Source organism: Castor canadensis, chromosome 17, assembly GCF_047511655.1.
Source record: "Castor canadensis chromosome 17, mCasCan1.hap1v2, whole genome shotgun sequence".
Taxonomy (NCBI): Eukaryota; Metazoa; Chordata; class Mammalia; order Rodentia; family Castoridae; genus Castor; species Castor canadensis.
This window is the reverse complement of record NC_133402.1, coordinates 58,986,277-59,003,097: the sequence shown is the minus strand read 5'-3', so window position 1 is coordinate 59,003,097 and position 16,821 is coordinate 58,986,277. Positions and strand designations below refer to the sequence as shown.

Here is a 16,821-nt window from a genome sequence, read left to right as displayed (position 1 = left end):
CTATCAAAAAAAGAACTCCAGTTTGTAATCTATGAAGCAAAACATGTAGTACTTCATAGCACTCTTCAGTTTAGGTTTGAGACCTTTTAAAAGCAGAAATGAAAGCTTCTGGATACTGAACACATGGAGGATACTGGAGGGTGGTACAACTGGAGAGGGTATGGAAGCTGTGCCCCTTCTCCTGTACTTTGCCCTTTGTACCGCTTCACCGTGCAAGAACAGTAATTTGAATGTGCTAAAGAGAAGCCATAAAGTGCTTCATTTAGGAGAAAAGGTTAAAGCCCTCAACTCAGTAAGAAAAGTATGCCAAGGTTCCTAAAATCTATGATGAGAAAGCAAATGCTTAGAGATGTCAACTAGCACATTCACTGTCCTTGAGTAAACACAAATCAGAACTAGAATTCAAAACTGGGTGTGTCTGGCTTCAACACATAAGGCCTTCTAACAATACCAAATTGTCTCAGTTCTTTCTACCTAACTATCTCAGTGTATTTATCTGCATAACTACCTGAGTATATTGAGAAAGAGAAAGAGACAGCTAACTATACTCAACAATGAGGAGAGAAGAACCTCTCTTGTTTCTCCTTGTATGAGATTACTAAAATGTTTCCAACAACATAAGAATGGAGGGTCTAGGGACATAGGTATGATCACACACTGTTGGCAGTATAAAATCAGAGAACCTCTACAAAAGACAAATTATAATTATACATTTTTTCAATCCAATTCCATTTCTCATAAAATGTCTCCTAGAAAGGTATTTATTGGAGCATTATTTTGTAACAGCATAAGACTGGAAAAAAACTAAATGGCTCAACAATAGAAGACTAATTACATAAATTCTTATGCAGCCATACAGTGAAATACTATGCAGCTGTTTAAAACAAAAACAGAACGAAGAAGCTCCTAATGCTGATATGGAATAGCCTTCAAGATATGCTAAGTGGAAAGTGCAAGGTTTAAAATAGTATACATGGTATGTTGCCATACCAGGGAAAAAACAGAGAAAACTATATACCTAAGTCTATATGTACAGAGCATCTCTGGGAGAACACACAAATAAGACACATCTCTTATGGGCATGTAAGATATTTCATTAAAGAGAACATTACTCTTATTCTTACTTTACAGCAGTGTGAGAAGATCTGACAGATATACTCCTGGGTGTAGCGGGACCTGCTAAGCAGCGCCATAAGGTGTGGTATCACTGTGGCATCCTGGAGTGGAAAGCACAGCAACAAGGAACTTAGGCATTGTGCATACGCTTGACAAAATACTTCCACGAGCAGGCACACAATAAAGCCTCTTTAACAGTAAATGAAGTCTCTTTAAGGAACAGAGTAAAACAAAACCAGCATGGCCACTGAAACTGTTCAGGCAAAGGACAAGAAAAGGGGCTTCTATATCCACTCTAGAAAGAGAATACAAGGACAGGGGGAACTCTCAATCAGCCAATGCTTTACAATAAAACTTTATTACAGTAAGATTTGACATAATTCAGTTCTGAAACCAAAGTGTGAGGTAACTAGTAAGATACAGAATAATAAGTAACTATAAAGAAGAAATACTGTATAAAAGTAAAACTTGACAATCTTGATCTTGAGGTGTATGGTAAGCACCAGTAATTACTTCAATTTCTTATAATGACTGTAATTGGCTGTTTTCAATTTTCACAAGACAAGACAATTTACATGATTAGCACCTTATCGCATAAAGCCTACTTTCTGCCTATTGCTGACATACACATGGTGGCCTAGGAAAAAAGGAACTAATCTACCCTCCTTCAGGATATTTTAAGAATTTCCCTTTATTTATAATGCGAAAGAAATTACAAGTTGAAAGGAGTTTTGGGCCTGACCTACAGATGGAAAAAGAAGACTTAGAGCATACAAATTCTAGGGGGTGTTCTTAAGGCATACACTATGTTTCTGTAGGTTTGGAGCAGGCCCTAACAGACTGCATCCTAACAAGCTACCACAAGAGGCTGATTCTTCTGCCCATGACCATGCTTTGAAGACTCTCACAAAACACAACAGAGGGCAAGGGAGAAAAGAATGCTCAATATATATAAAAAAGTAGAAAAAAACAGAAGAAAAAAAAAAAAAGGGCTGCAGAGTGGCTCAAGTGGTAAGAGTACCTGCCTAGCAAGTGTGAAGCCCAGAGTTCAAACCCCAGTGCCACAAAAAAAAAAAAAAAAGAGAGAGAAAAGAAAAAAAAGCAGCAGGTTGTTGATTCCCTAAAAGTGGAACCCCTCTCTCTTACATGCTAGCATAAGCCTCTGTGTTGTCATAAGCAGTTTAAAAACAAAGTAAAAAGCTTGGAAACCTCAAAGAAAGTCAGGTGTTAAATGTACAACAAGAAAAGGAACAGAAGATGAGAAAGTCAAATGGGGAAGAGAGGTTAGCAGTTCTACTCTGAAAGACTGCTCTCCTGGATGTGAGCCTAAAAGTGAGCAGAACTACATTTCATTCATTTAGCATAAATATATTCTCTTAATTTGTCATACAAAGAGATAAAAATGGGCCTGTCTTTAACAGCTTATAAATTCTTCAAAGTCTGAGGTTATCATTCACTTTTTAGAAAACCTAGAGCACCTGATATTTGCAAATAAGCAAGAACTAAAATACTTCTTCTTAAGACCTTTCTATGTATCCCGGTTGTGATGAGAGTGCTGTTAGGGAAATGTAACTAATAATGAAAGAACAACCACAACTCACTGTGTACAGCAGCTCCTCTGGAGTTACAGGACTGGTGAAGATGGTGCGCAGGCATCGGAGGCAAGCTTCAATGAACTTCAGGTCTGGAGACAGTAGTCCTATCAATAGAAACCACATGTGGGACTCATCTTTTAACCAGTATTCAAAAGTCTGCAGATAGATTCTAATCTTTATTTGTGCAAAAATGGTTTCCCTACATACCTTGCAGTAAGGCAGGGATAATATGGCAGTCCAGTAGAGACTTGACATTGTTTTCTGTACCCATAGCAAGACTTCCTAATACCACTGCACATTCAGTTTTCAGCTCTGTACTTGAGGTTTCTTGCTGAAGCAAATACAACAATCTAAAAGGAAGGAATTGGTAAACAGACACTAAAAAACAAAAGTAAACTAATGTGACAAAGCAACATGAAAAAAGAAGGCTACTAACATATCCCATGTAGTAAAAATATGGTTGGTTGAGCTTATTTGAATCCCTCTGGGTAATCACTATTTATATCATCTGCTAATCAATAAAGAAAAAAATCTGAGAGATTCTTCATTTTAAGCAAAAGGACTATCATAAAATCTCATAGTTAACCAAACTGTAAATCTGAAAGCTGTCTGCAGTGGTCTCTGCAGAAACAGCACTATAGTCCATGTTGTCCACTACTTCCTGGTAGGTCCCTTCAGAATAATAAGATTCCCAATGCCAAGTACTTTTGGATCTTAAAGTCAAGTAGAAATGGACCCTGAATTCAGAGCAACAGTGCTAAGATGGTAGAAGTTTAGCCTAGAGGGAACACTCAGAGTTTTTGTGAAGTTCTTCAAGCAAGAAAAGCTTTCTTCTCTCTCTAATTCACCCATTTGGGGAATGAGGAAATCCTCCCATTTCCACTACAGTCTAGTTTGCCAAACAACTACTCCCTAGTTGCAGCTCTTCACCACTTATGACCATCATGCTCTATGCTAAGTAAAGCCTTCCTGCTCCTGAAAGTGCTATACACACACACACACACACACACACACACACGCGCGTAACATGGACAGGCATTTTTTACATAGCTTTAAAAGAAACTGAGTTTTTCAGTAGTGTACTTGTCCTGTAAATAAAAGGGAGATATACTTTTTATCAGAAACTACCACAGGTCTAAGGCAATGGGAAGGAAGTATCAGGCCAGTGTACACTGATTATGTATCCAACAAACCTTTTTTTTTTTTTTTTTTTTGCAACACTGGTGTTTGAACTCAGAGCTTCATCCTTGCTAGGCAGATGCTCTACCACTTGAATCATATCCCTGTTCTTTTGCTTTAGTTATTTTTTCAGATAAGTCTCTTGTTTATAACCAGGACAGCCTGGACAGCAATCCTCCTTTTTATGTTTCTTGCATAGTGGGATGACAGATATGCACCACCACACCCAGCTTTTTATTGGTTGAGATGGGGATCTCACTAACTTTTTGCCCAGACTGGCCTCAAACTTAGATCCTCCAGATCTTTGCCTCCCATGTAGCTAGGATTACAGACATGAGCCACCACACCAATCCCCAACAAACTCTAATATTGTGGGGTCAATGATATACCTAAATTTCCAAAGAGTATTAATATACTCACTTCTTATTTCATTCTATAGTTTATACACATTTATTATATATACAACATATACAATATATTTGTATACACAACATATAAACTATCTACAACATACTTACATATTTATTATATATACAATACATGTGTATACATACCTATTTCCTTCGATATAGTTCATAAGTTTCAAAGCATTTATGTTAAAAAATAGATTTTAGAAATAGGAAAAGATAAAAAATATGAGTTTTTAAGAAATATATTAGAAACTTAGCATGAATGATAGAAAAGGAAAGTAGGCAGCAAACATACCTGGGAACAGCTCCTAAGACAATGAGGTTTGCTTTCTGCTTGTTATTTCCAATTACAGCATTTTTCATGTCTCTGAATATGGGGGAAAAAGAAAAAGTAAAGTATATTGAGACATCATAGAAAACCATCAAACAGCAATTCATTCCACTTTATCATGCAACATCGTGGACTGGCAAATGCAGAGCACTGACACTTTTCCTCCTGGAATGCTAAAGAGAAGGGACAGAGCTAGGCGCATAGTGACCATGGGGGCTGTAAAACAGGGCAGCAGTGTGGGAAATGGGAGAAACCCTGAATACTGGAAGACTTCCAACATATACAGGCCAAGTTCTTCTAGGAAGGGCACCAATCTTTGAATGTAAAGGAATTAGGCCATCTTTAACACTCATAGTTCTGGGAGCAGTTCAAACTACCAGCCTGGGGAACATATCTGACAATATCAGGTATCGCTCTTTTCACTTTTTCCCTCCTTTTCTGACTTCTTTTAGACTGAGTACTTCTTATGATTCCATCTTATCTGCTTTACTGTCTTATGAGCTGTAGTCCCTTGTTTTTGTTTTTCTGAATGGTTGCTTTATAATTTCCAATGTATCATCTATCACAGTCAACCTTCAAGTGACACTCTCCCATTACCCTTGTCCTAAGGGCCTTGCAAGTGTACTTCCATTTCCCATCATGTCTTTGTGCTGCTGTTGCCACACATTCTCTTTTTATATTGGTTAGATACAACATAGTACATGGTAAATACTTTTGCTTAAGCAGCCAATTATTTTTTAGGAAGATTTAAAAAATTTTAAACATTTATGTATTTCTCATATATTTGCCAGTATTTTTTTTTTTTACTCTAGTCATACACAACTCTTTATGTCACCAGGAGTAAAACTCTATTCTACAATAAGAATACATCTCCTCTATCGATGACCAATCAGCTCACAAACACATGATTGGTCCCAAAGGACATGTGGAAAAAAAAAAATAAACAGTTCAAAACAAATCCAGAACTCCTAATAAAATGTTTTAAAAAACCCTTCTCCTGGGTTAGAGACATAGTTCAAGTGGCCCAGCACCTGTCTCACAGTCATGAAGCCCTGAACTCAAGTCCCAGCACAGCCAGAAATCAAATCCTTCTAATTGTTCAGTATCGCTGTCTTAACATAGAACATGAAAACACTGTGCCTTTACACAGCAGCAGTTCTCCAAGTGGGCAGGACAGCATTACAACAACTACAGGACACTTCAGAAGTATGTGAGAATCTAGAAATTTCTGGCCATAGTTGTACAAACAGAACTTTTTACATAGCTTTAAAGGAAACTGAATTTTTCAGTAGTGTACTTGTCTGTGAATAAAAGGGAGAGACACTTGTTTTGGCAGTCCTGCAGCTTGAACTCAGGGCCTTCTCACACTTGTTAAGTGGCTCTTTACCACTCAACTCATACCCCCATAACAACTTTAATAAGACTTTTTTTTTTTTTTGGTGGTGATGGAGTTTGAACTCAGGGCTTCACATATGATAGGCAGGTGCTCTACCACTTGAGCTACATCTCCAATTCTAAGATAAACTTTTTATTCCAAGTAAACCATTTTGAAAAAATCAGAATACCAGTTCAATGGCATATATTTGAGTCATATGTGCATTCATGACAAGTCTACATTTGCAGTTCTTGAATTCACTCTACTTCAGAAAATTTCCCACTGTAGTTAGGCGTAAGCACTTATACATTAAAACATTATAAATGACTTTTTTTTTTTTACTTTGTAATTTATAAGCAGGTAATGCCTATTATTTCAGGGCCTAAGTGTTTAAGTAGGTTACTTTATTATAAAATTAATTTCAGGATAGTATATGGGCACTGCTAAATATTTGTAAAGGGGGATGTTAAATTTGAGTGTTAAGATCACTGATAGGTAGCATTAAGTTTTTAGCTCACCCATTTCTTCCATATTCCAAAATAAGCTCCCCTAACTATTCTTTCAGCATCTTTTGAGTCTTCCTCTTATAGATAGCAGAAGTCTACAATATATGAGAATTTTTTGCCAACTGTGAAAGTTACAATCCTAATAAAGTTGTGCAGTTGGCAAAACAAATGGAAAATATTACTTTAAAAAAAACAACAACAAATTATATATCCAGTACCAGCCATATTTGCTGACATTTAAGACCCTGATGATGGGCTGGCTCTGTGGTAGAGCAACTTGCCCAGCATGAACAAAGCTGTATTTTCAGTCCTTAGCACTGTATTTTTTTGAAGTGATAAATGAAAAATACTGCTACATCTAGGGATGTGTTAAGAGATGATTCTCCCAACAAATTTTTAAATGACATTTTTACAAGTCTTGAGCCAAACAGTGAAACCACCTGCTCTTCATTAGCTCAGGACCTGAAGGGACATCTAACAGAGACTGATCTATCCCTCTTTGTAAACTATCTCAGATCTTCTATATGGTTTATAAGGATAAATAACAGTATTTCTGATTATACAACAGACTAAATGAGGTTTACTGAGATTTTTGCCAAGCTGATGCATGAACATACAGCTGTATGATATCAGAGCCTCAGTTAGTAAGACTGTATGCCGAGGCTCCTGTCTCTTTATGGACACTTTGCTCTTTTCTTCTTACAGACTTAGTTCGGAATCATCAGCTCATAGTCTTAATGTGGCAGCTAATCATTTCCTCCCCTCATCTTCCCTTCTTCATGTGCTTTGCCTGAGCATCTACCTAGAGTCTATTTTATGCCAGGTGTCATTCTGGGTACTCCAATCCAGAACTCTCAACCCTAATATTTTCCCAGTTTCCTCTTCATTCTTCCTAAACAAAGCAGAAATGAGGTGTCTGTTCTACATTACCTTATGAACCCATTCCAAACATCTGAAAGAGTAGATGTCTTTATAGACAAGAGCAAACAAAACTCCCTCCAAAACCAATTTTCTAGTTCTCTTAATAGTTTACAAAAAGGACATGAAGAAGGCAGTCAGTGGTCTGCAATAATTGCAGACCAAAGAGAACACAATTAGTAAAATGTACCAATGTCTAAGGAAAAAACAATTTTTAACTCTAATAATTTAATATTAGGGAGAGGGGGTGTTAACACACAGCAAACAAATTCTATTTAGTTGTTACTATAAAGGGAGGATAGTGGGTAATTTCTATGAATGAGTTAAAACCAAAAGAGATAACCACCACAATTTCCCGTCTTTAGCAGATGTAAAGACAGTGTAGTTCTGTCTGTCTGTCTATCATCATCTCCTTATCCACTTCCTCATATATTCCTCTAGCTAACTCTACTTATCTTTCTGGTCTGAGCTTAGACATCAATGTCACTTCCATCTGGAAAGATGACTGACACCTCCAGGTCTGGGTTAGGAGTCCCTTCCACATGTCCTCAATCATAATATAATATACTCAGCACTCTGTTACAACAGAATTCTGCTCCTCTTTAAAGGCAAGGAAGTAAATCTGGCCTGAAAATACGGAGAAGTTACTATCAATGTATCATTAATCATAGTAGCTCTAGGACATACACCACAATAGAAAAATGTATTTTTGTAAAATGCAAACCAAGCTATCATATGAGGCTGGAGCACAGCAAAGCCACGTGGGATCTAAAGTGTCAGCGCATTCCTCGCCCAGCACTGTCTCATCTTCACCCCATGAAACACCTTAACCCCATGGCGCAGATACAGCAGCATTGCCTCAGGCCTGGGCCTTCTTTCAGAGTCCCATATTAAACGAGCCAATTACCTCTACCCATGGCTTTTATGCCAGATGATTTTTCCATTTCTTTCAGTCCACTGGGCATTTATAGCAAACTGATAGAAAAGAAAGATGAATTTGGTAAATTCATTTCCTTTTTCCTCTCTTTACATTTGTGTATGAAACAGAAGTTTTGAACTTTTAGTTACACACCTTTTTAGTCAGACACCCTGTTCCTAGGAGACCAAAAGGATGTAATCTCTTGCTACTTTTAATGTTGAGGGGAAAGGGATGCCCTAGTTACATTCTACTGAAATGCAACAATTAGTTTTTGAGCTCAGCACCATACTAGGCTCTATACAAGATACAAAAACATCACATAATGGGAAGCCTGTTCTGAAGCATTTACAGTCTCCTTGAAGAGACAGAAATAACACTCACAATGTGAGGCAGTGCAGTATTATAAACTGAGTCCTTACGAGCCTAAAAAAAGTAGGTGCTAACTAAGCTTAACAGATGTTTGAAGCAGTGACAGGAATTAAGACAAACCTTAGAAAATGGTCAGGACTTGAATAAGTGGATGAGGAGGGTAAATGATCATACTGAAAACAAACAGTAAGTTTCTAAGGTAATACAAGGATCCTGGACTGAAAAGTTACTTTAGGGTGGCATGAGAGGGCTGGGGGCATAGCTCAGTAGTACAGTGCTTGCCCAATACACAAGAGGCTCTGAATTCAATCCTCAGCAAACTAACAACTCCCTCCCCCCAATAAAAGCATATGGTAGAGGACAGGATAAAACAAGCTATGAAAGTGATAGGGAGAAGAGACAAAGTAAGGGAGATGAGAGATAAATTAAGGAGCAACTGTGGTTTTGATCACAGAAGTGACATGAAGGCAGTAGTGCCTAAGGAAGGTAAGTGGAATGTGGCCTGGATTGGCAAGGTGATAACTAGAGTCCAGAGGGGCAACTCAGTGCTAATGCCAAGCCCCCTGTGCTCGTCATCACAGTACTCACTAACAGAACCATGGTGGGCTAGCTCTTCAGTTATCACACTCCATTAGACTTTTGCATCTTCTAGACCAGTGACTCCATTATTCATTTTGACAAACCCCATAGCACAATGCCTGGCAGTTGGCAGAATTAATCAGTCCATCTAGACATCTGCTTATCTAATTGATTAGGGAGCAGCCATTGGAATCACTAAAACAGAGGTCATTTTGAGGAAGCCATTAACAAGATAATTTAATAGGTACAGGCATAGGGATGCTACAGCCCAGCCCCAAGGACCGGGAGTTTGAGGCAGCCTGTGCTACACAGTGAATTCCTGGCCAGCATAGGCTCAATAGCAAAAAAAACAGGTAACCCTTGGGGATATCCCACACTCTGGGGGATAGGAGAAAAGAAGTTAATATTAAGATGTTACAGACGTGCATGTATCAAGTAACAATTTCAACTATAAACTAGTCAAATTTGCATATTAATAAATGGACTTAAGAGACACCCACAAGAAGATTAAACTTTCACTTATTTGTTCTGAAAGAGATTAATTAGAGAAAAAGGGCTCAAATATTAAAACAATATGTATAGTCCCTACCAAGCATACATTTGAGTATTACGAAGGGGCTCAATACCAAGAGAGAAAGTAAACACTTAACTATACTACTAAAATAATAGAAAAAGTAAAAAAAAAAAAAAAAAAGAATTGGAATATAGAGCTGCTGGAGAAAATAAGTTTCAGTTACCAGGTATAAGTATATTTATTCTAAACAGTCAAAAATAGCACAAATTTTAGCTAAAAACCCTTTGCATTTAAAAACAAAATTATCTTTAAAATATTGAAGGCTGGAGCCCTAAGCTAAATATTAATTACACTGCTTTCATTCTGAACCAGTATTATGTCTTACTTACCTAAAGCAGCTGTTGTTTAGAATAACACTACTGTGTAATCACTTTTCTCTAACTGGTATGAAGTACCCAAACATTACACTGGACTCTGAAAACTACAATCTGAGAAGAAAGCTTGACCTACTTGTAAACATTCACTGTTGATAACACCTTAATTTGTAAATTTGGAAAAAAACAAATTTGTGGGTAGCTAAGAATAAGGCAACATGGTAAACAGCTTATAAAATTACTTGAACTTTGAAAATTAAGAACATACTGTTCTGCCCCTATAATTATTATCATGAAACATCTTTCAAATATGATAAGGTTTCTGCTACCAAGCATGGGTGGGAATGAAGTATACATATTCATGTTCTAGTTAACAAATACTTATATTCCAACATAACAATTGATCGCATGTAAATTGCCAATTTAAAAAGAATTAGATGATGATGATATATTACTCAAAGTAGCGATTTTTAACATGAAGTTTTGAATCAGGAGTCAAACTTTTTTTTTTCAGTGCTAACGATGGCAAGTACTCTACCACTGAGCTACAGTCCCAGCCCAAGGAAGCATATTTTTTATAGAAAACTCAGTCCTAGTCAATTTAGACATTCATTGTATAATTATATGCATAAATTAAAAAGACCTGAGAACTGACAGTAATTTAGTTCAATCTTATAAATTATTCTAAAAAATAAAAAATAAATTATTCTGTGACATAGATATTTGGAATATATATAATTTTAATTACAGTTCTGATTCATATAAAAATCATTAAAAAATTGCTGTAAATGTTAAATCTGTTCACTATAGCATCTGAGGATCTGAGTTCAAATTCCCAGTACCACAAAAAAAAAAAAGACAACTTTGAAAATCAAATTACTGGTTCAGAAATCAGGATATTTAAGTCTTTGTTTTAGCAATAGATGATTACAAATTACCTTACATTTTCCAAAAGTGAGAAATGCAATTAAAAAATGCCCAAATATGTCTATAGCGTATTTTAAATATCGCTAATAATTCCAGTGAACATCAAAAAATGTTAGGACATTATGGACTTATTGGCAGCAAATAGGTGGTCGACATATATGAAAAGGTACATACACATCTGTGTGCTCTTGGTGTTGAAAGTCAGCATCACACATACACATAAAAAACTCATTTGTATACAAGCAAAGACTATGTCAATGGGATCTGATAAATTCTGGATAATCTTGCCGACCATTTATCCATAATTCGCTGACTAAATTCTGTTTTAAAACACGTAGTTTTACACAAGTAAGGTTCAAGATTACTCCGTTACATTTGTTGTTAAAGTTTCCTTTGTATATATTTATTAGAAGAAATTAAAAATTTTTTTTGTTAAGGATATTTAGTATTATCCTAAAACTTAACCCTTTAACTTAAAAGTTCTCAAAAACCACATGTTTTGTTTTAGGAGAACTCATTTTTAGCTCAGCACAAAAACAGAACCTGTCTATATTCTACTGAAACCAAAGGCATGTCATTTTCTGGAATCAGAAAACTAAATAATCATTACAAAAACAAACCCATTTATTCAGTACATTAAAATACTTCAGAAAGAGATTTTTGGTGAAAATCACAATTCTTCAGCATTCACAACTGCTTGTGAGTTAACCAGGAAGGGCTAGTCTACCTGTGATTTTATTCAACTTTGAAACAACAAAGATAGCCACATTTGCTTTTCAATATACAGGGGTCAATGTAGGGCCATTGACCTACTTTGGTAATATCTACTGAATTGGGAATATGTGGGAATATCTACTGAACTTTTCATTAAGAATAGTGAATCTAAAAACATCAAATCAAGAACTCGAGTTTAGACAAGATTTTAAATACATTTAAGTAGCTTTAACACGTTTAACAAAAAACATTTTAGTAGTTACTCTTTAACTATGAGATTTAACATGCTTCAACCAGTATCACAATAACCTCACCAAAAAAAAGTCCTGCAATTGCTTTGGAAGTTCCACACAGATCTCCACACCACAGAAAGCTCAGCATTTGCAATACCAGGTACCTTATCTGATATACCTACCATCTTTTGTAGTTGCAGAGGCCACACAAGTGACCTCCCTCTTCTCTCTCTGCTTGTATCTTGCTCCATACCTAATGGTCTTCTAAAAGACCTGATTTTGTACTCAGGCATTTAGTACATTACAATCATTCAAGATTATGCTGAATATTGTAGTACCAAGAGAAAAGTTACCTTTAGATAACTATTCATCAACAACTAAACATTAAGCAGTTTTGATGCTTTACATTATTTTTCAAGAAGGTTATACCCACTGACGAGGTAAAATGGTCCTTTGTGGTGTGCATTATCTACAAAGACGTTCCTACAGTTTCATTAGGTCTTCAGCACTAACGCAGCTGAGTAAATTAGTTATAGATGAAAATTTATTACTCACCTTTGATTCTTCGATTTTGTTGTATGGCTAGAATGTTACATGACTTCACAATCTTTACTGAGAAAAGTCAACTTTAGTATAGTTAGAAAAATAAAACTGTTTACTTGTCAATTGTTTTCTGTCCCTTCAATGGGTATTTTAGATTTAAAGCTGATCACTTCTGCCTCTGTCTTCCTTTCCTAAAATTAGCAGGCTACCTTTGTTGATTATACTCAGTGGACATCTCCCATTTACCTACCCATTCTGGTCTAGTAAGCCTGTATGTGACTCAATGGTTGTATAATGTGTATAAAAAAAAGGAGAGAATTAGTCAATTCTCTTTTTCCTAAATACCATTCTGGTTCCCTTTTTCCTGTATCAATATTGAACTGAATAAATTTACTAAAATAAATGAAACGTTCAAAATACAATTCACTTCTCATTCTACAATTAACTTTCAGACAGTGACACACCAAAAGAATTAAGAAGTCAGAAACAGCCAGGAGCCGGTGGCTCACGCCTGTTATCCTTGCTACTTGGGAGGCAAAGATCAGGAAGATCACAGTTCGAGGTCAGTCTAGGAAAGCAGTTCACAAGATGCCATCTCCAGAGCAAAATGGGACTGAAAGTGCAGCTCAAGCAGTAGAGCGCCTGCTTTGTAAGTGTAAAAAAAAAAGAAAAAAGTCAAGAGTGTTTGTATATGAAGAAGAGCTTTACATAAATCATACTATATATACACCTCCATCAGACCAGCTCTACTCTGACATGAAGTGTTCCTTTCAAACTATAAACAGATTTTAGTATTGTAAGTAGCAACTACATTTACTAGAATGTGTTACCATTTGCATTATCTTAACTGAAGAATTCTAGTCCCTCTCTTTTCAGTTCAAATTGCCTTATGTCTGATTTTTTTCACTTGAATTTTTCCTTTTGTTTTCTGAAAAGAATCATATTTTTTTAAGTTATTTTTAAATTGGAGCTAATAACACCTAACCACCTAAGTGCTAACTAGTGGTTATCCATAATACAACCAGGCACCGAGTCTTCTATTTCTGACTTAATTCTAACAAGCACCTAGCAGGATGCAATTATTCTCACTTTTCAGATGATGAAATGAAGGCTTAAGGAAATTAAATACCTTGCCTGAGCATACAGTTAAGAAAGGAACCCACTGGGGAATGTTACAAGGATTCAGCCTACTGGTGTCCAACTCCAAAGCCCATGCTGTTTCTATTCCACCTTCCCTTTACATAAAAACTTTGTCTAGCAAAAAGTTAATTGTGTTTAAGACTTAATAATTTTTCAAGAGGCATTAATATACCTTAGCTACTTTGTGATAATTTAATCTTCCTCAAGGTCCTTTTATCTCTTAACTTTAGAAAGTTACAGTATTCTTTGGTGAATTAAAAATTTCTCAAAATAGTAAGTAACTCTTGGCTTAGCTACTCATATTGATACAACTCAAGACACAAGTTCATCAGGTAAAATCTGTGATTAATAAATCTAGCTTTCTCCTAAACAACTAGTAGTAATAAAAATACACCATAATTGTCTAATACTATTTATTGAACACTTCATGAATATGACATTTTAACTAAATGACTGAAGAATCCTAACATGTATTTAGGATGCTCTATATACAGAGATGTCTAGCTGTGTGAAAGGAATATTTGACTATCTAAAGAGGAGTGTTATTTAAACCTAACCTATCCACTAGTTTGTGTGGGTAGGCACAACCCAAACTGATTTACTTAATGGAAGGATTTCATACCACATTTCCTGGTAATAGTCAAGCTAGTCTTAAAAAGAGTTGATTAAATCATCATAAAGTCTCCCAGTTAAAGGGACAAAGACAAAAACAAAGAAAAAGAAAATAAGAAATATCATCTCCCCCTGTCTCTGTAAAGTGAGAAGGGCAAAGAGAAAGTGTTAAACATCCCAGGTGGGTCCCAACCAGCTTCTCACTCCCGTTCCAAATCAGTCTGAACGGCCATACATACTTTTCATTTTTCCTCTTTCCAAATTCACATGGCCAAGATATCTCTCTACACTTCCTTTTGGGGATAGGGCAGGGTTTTTGAATAAGTCAAGAAAGGTCCATAAACAAAGTATCCTGGCCTTACCATGGCTGAGTAAGAGTAAACTTAAAGTACGGTTTGGCTGACATTAACAGTGTAAGAGAAGAAGAAAAGGATTCAGTTATTTGTGCCCTTACTGCTAATACAAATGGATCTTCCCTTTACCCATTTTTGTGTCCTTCATCCCCTGAACACAGTTCAAACCTGAGGGTCCTATGTGTTTCCCAATGAGGAGACTTAGGTTAGACCATCTTCTTTAGAACTAATGTGTTAGGAGTATGAGGCATTGAACCTCAAAAGGAGTAGCATTCAACTTTCAGTCACTTGAAATCTTAACCCATTTGTACAATTTAATTTTTTTAAAGCATAATTACCTCCAGTATGTAGCTCAAAAATGTTTCCTCTCATTAAACATGAGGGAATTTTGGAGAAAGGGACATGTAAAAAATTAAAAGATTATTTTAATTTTTTTGTGACTGCCTTCTAAATTCTGAGGTTCAAAACATCACTAGGACTCAGTAACAACTAGAGCTAACCAAAAAATTAAGCCCCCAAAACCCTACTAACCTACTTTCCTGTGCTTTCCAACTATACAAGACCAATTTGATTCTCTTGCTTTTTGTGGATATTAAAATAGCAAAAGTCTACTCCTAAGGAAATATTTTTAAAATGTAAAATGAGTATTCTACAAAAAACAAGCTAATCACGTCAGCTAATAATTACTCAACAGGTAAGTCTTTATAGCAAAATATTAAATGTCATGAATGTCGAGCAGTCTTTCCAAAAAGAAGCCAAATGGAAGGAAAAAAGTTGTAATTCTGCATTTTTTTTAGAATTGTAATATTTGCATTTGGCAGATTAAAACATAAAACAAGACTTTTTGATAGACTCTTAAATACATACTACTTACATGACACCTTGTAGAACTTTCTGGGGATCAGGGTCAAATAGCCTGTCAACATAGTGGCGACTGCTAGCTGTTACTTCCTAGAAAGTAGGGGAAAAATTATGACATCTGAAGCCATGCATATCACAAATTCACAGCATCACCTATAACATCAAATAGCTACATGATCTACCTTAAGGAAGACACATTAGGATTCCTATTAAATACTTATTATTTGCCTCCTCACTATATGGAATACTTAGGCAGGTGATTTTTCTCTCTCAGGTACCAAAATAAAAAATGCTACAAATTTTGGAACTGAAACTGGCAGAAGAGTTTGGGAAATCAGCATGGTTACAAAGCACGTAACTTTTGTACGTTTAAAGGTTAGAATTAAAGGGAAAAATACTAAGTATATTTCTGTAAATACTTTGTTGAATCATTTTCACAAAAGCTTATGACAACATGATAAATATGAAGTTGGGGAAGAAAGACCCCAGAGGAAAAGAACTTTGTCTCCTTTATATGTTTGCATACTGCCCCCCACTAACAATTTTTTTGTGTGTGTGTGGGGGTGGTACTGGCATTTGAATCAGGGCTTCACACTTGCTAGCAGGCACCCTACCACTTGAGCCACATCTCCAGCTCAGCAATAACTTATTATGGGGAGGAAACAACTTTTCCAGTTTACTCAGAATTCAGAATCAGTGAAAGAGCTAATTGCCAGGATGCAGCACCAATTTAAACTTCTAAGTCACCAAAATATCTCTAGAAAACTGCACAAACTCTAGTTTTCAGATAAGAAAGGTAATCAAAATCAATGCATGCTTTCATACTCTGAGCTTGCTACCAAAATATGCTCAGTGGCAACTCAAATATTTTACTGCTTTAAATGAACTCCATTTATAAAAACTGAACAGTGAAGCAAACATGCAATAGCGACAAAAATTATTATGCCCACCGTGGTTCCATTAAAGCACCTTCCAATTGGGTTTGTTCCTCAAAATGACAGAATCGGAGTTCCAGAGACTCTTAAATAATTATCTGTCCCAATTCCTTGGTTTACAAATAAAGCTTCTTATGATCTTCACCCAGATGTCAGATCATCAAACATTAAATAAGGCCACAAAAAAAAAACTGTACAAATATATCATAGAGCAATAGATCAGGAGTAAAACAAAAGCTAGAGTAAAACTGAAAAAAGCACTTTTGTGACACAAATGGGAGAGTGTTGTACTTAAGTACATTTGTTTTCCTCACTTTT

At 36.0% G+C, this 16,821-nt stretch overlaps 1 protein-coding gene across 4 annotated transcripts in view; it reads right to left on the bottom strand.

Moving 5' to 3' along the window:
• Positions 1-16,821, bottom strand: part of Armc8 (armadillo repeat containing 8) — a 95,674-nt gene that overhangs the window by 59,067 nt on the left and 19,786 nt on the right. For 2 of the 4 annotated variants that reach the window (XM_074060288.1, XM_020178272.2), the window contains 5 exons: positions 15,582-15,658; positions 4,596-4,667; positions 2,919-3,061; positions 2,718-2,815; positions 1,125-1,217 (listed from right to left, as the gene is read on the bottom strand). In XM_074060288.1, the coding sequence (XP_073916389.1) occupies positions 1,125-1,217; positions 2,718-2,815; positions 2,919-3,061; positions 4,596-4,667; positions 15,582-15,658 (483 nt within the window). The remainder of the gene's footprint in view (positions 1-1,124; positions 1,218-2,717; positions 2,816-2,918; positions 3,062-4,595; positions 4,668-15,581; positions 15,659-16,821) is intronic. The other 2 variants (XM_074060289.1, XM_020178275.2) reach the window with 2 other exon arrangements.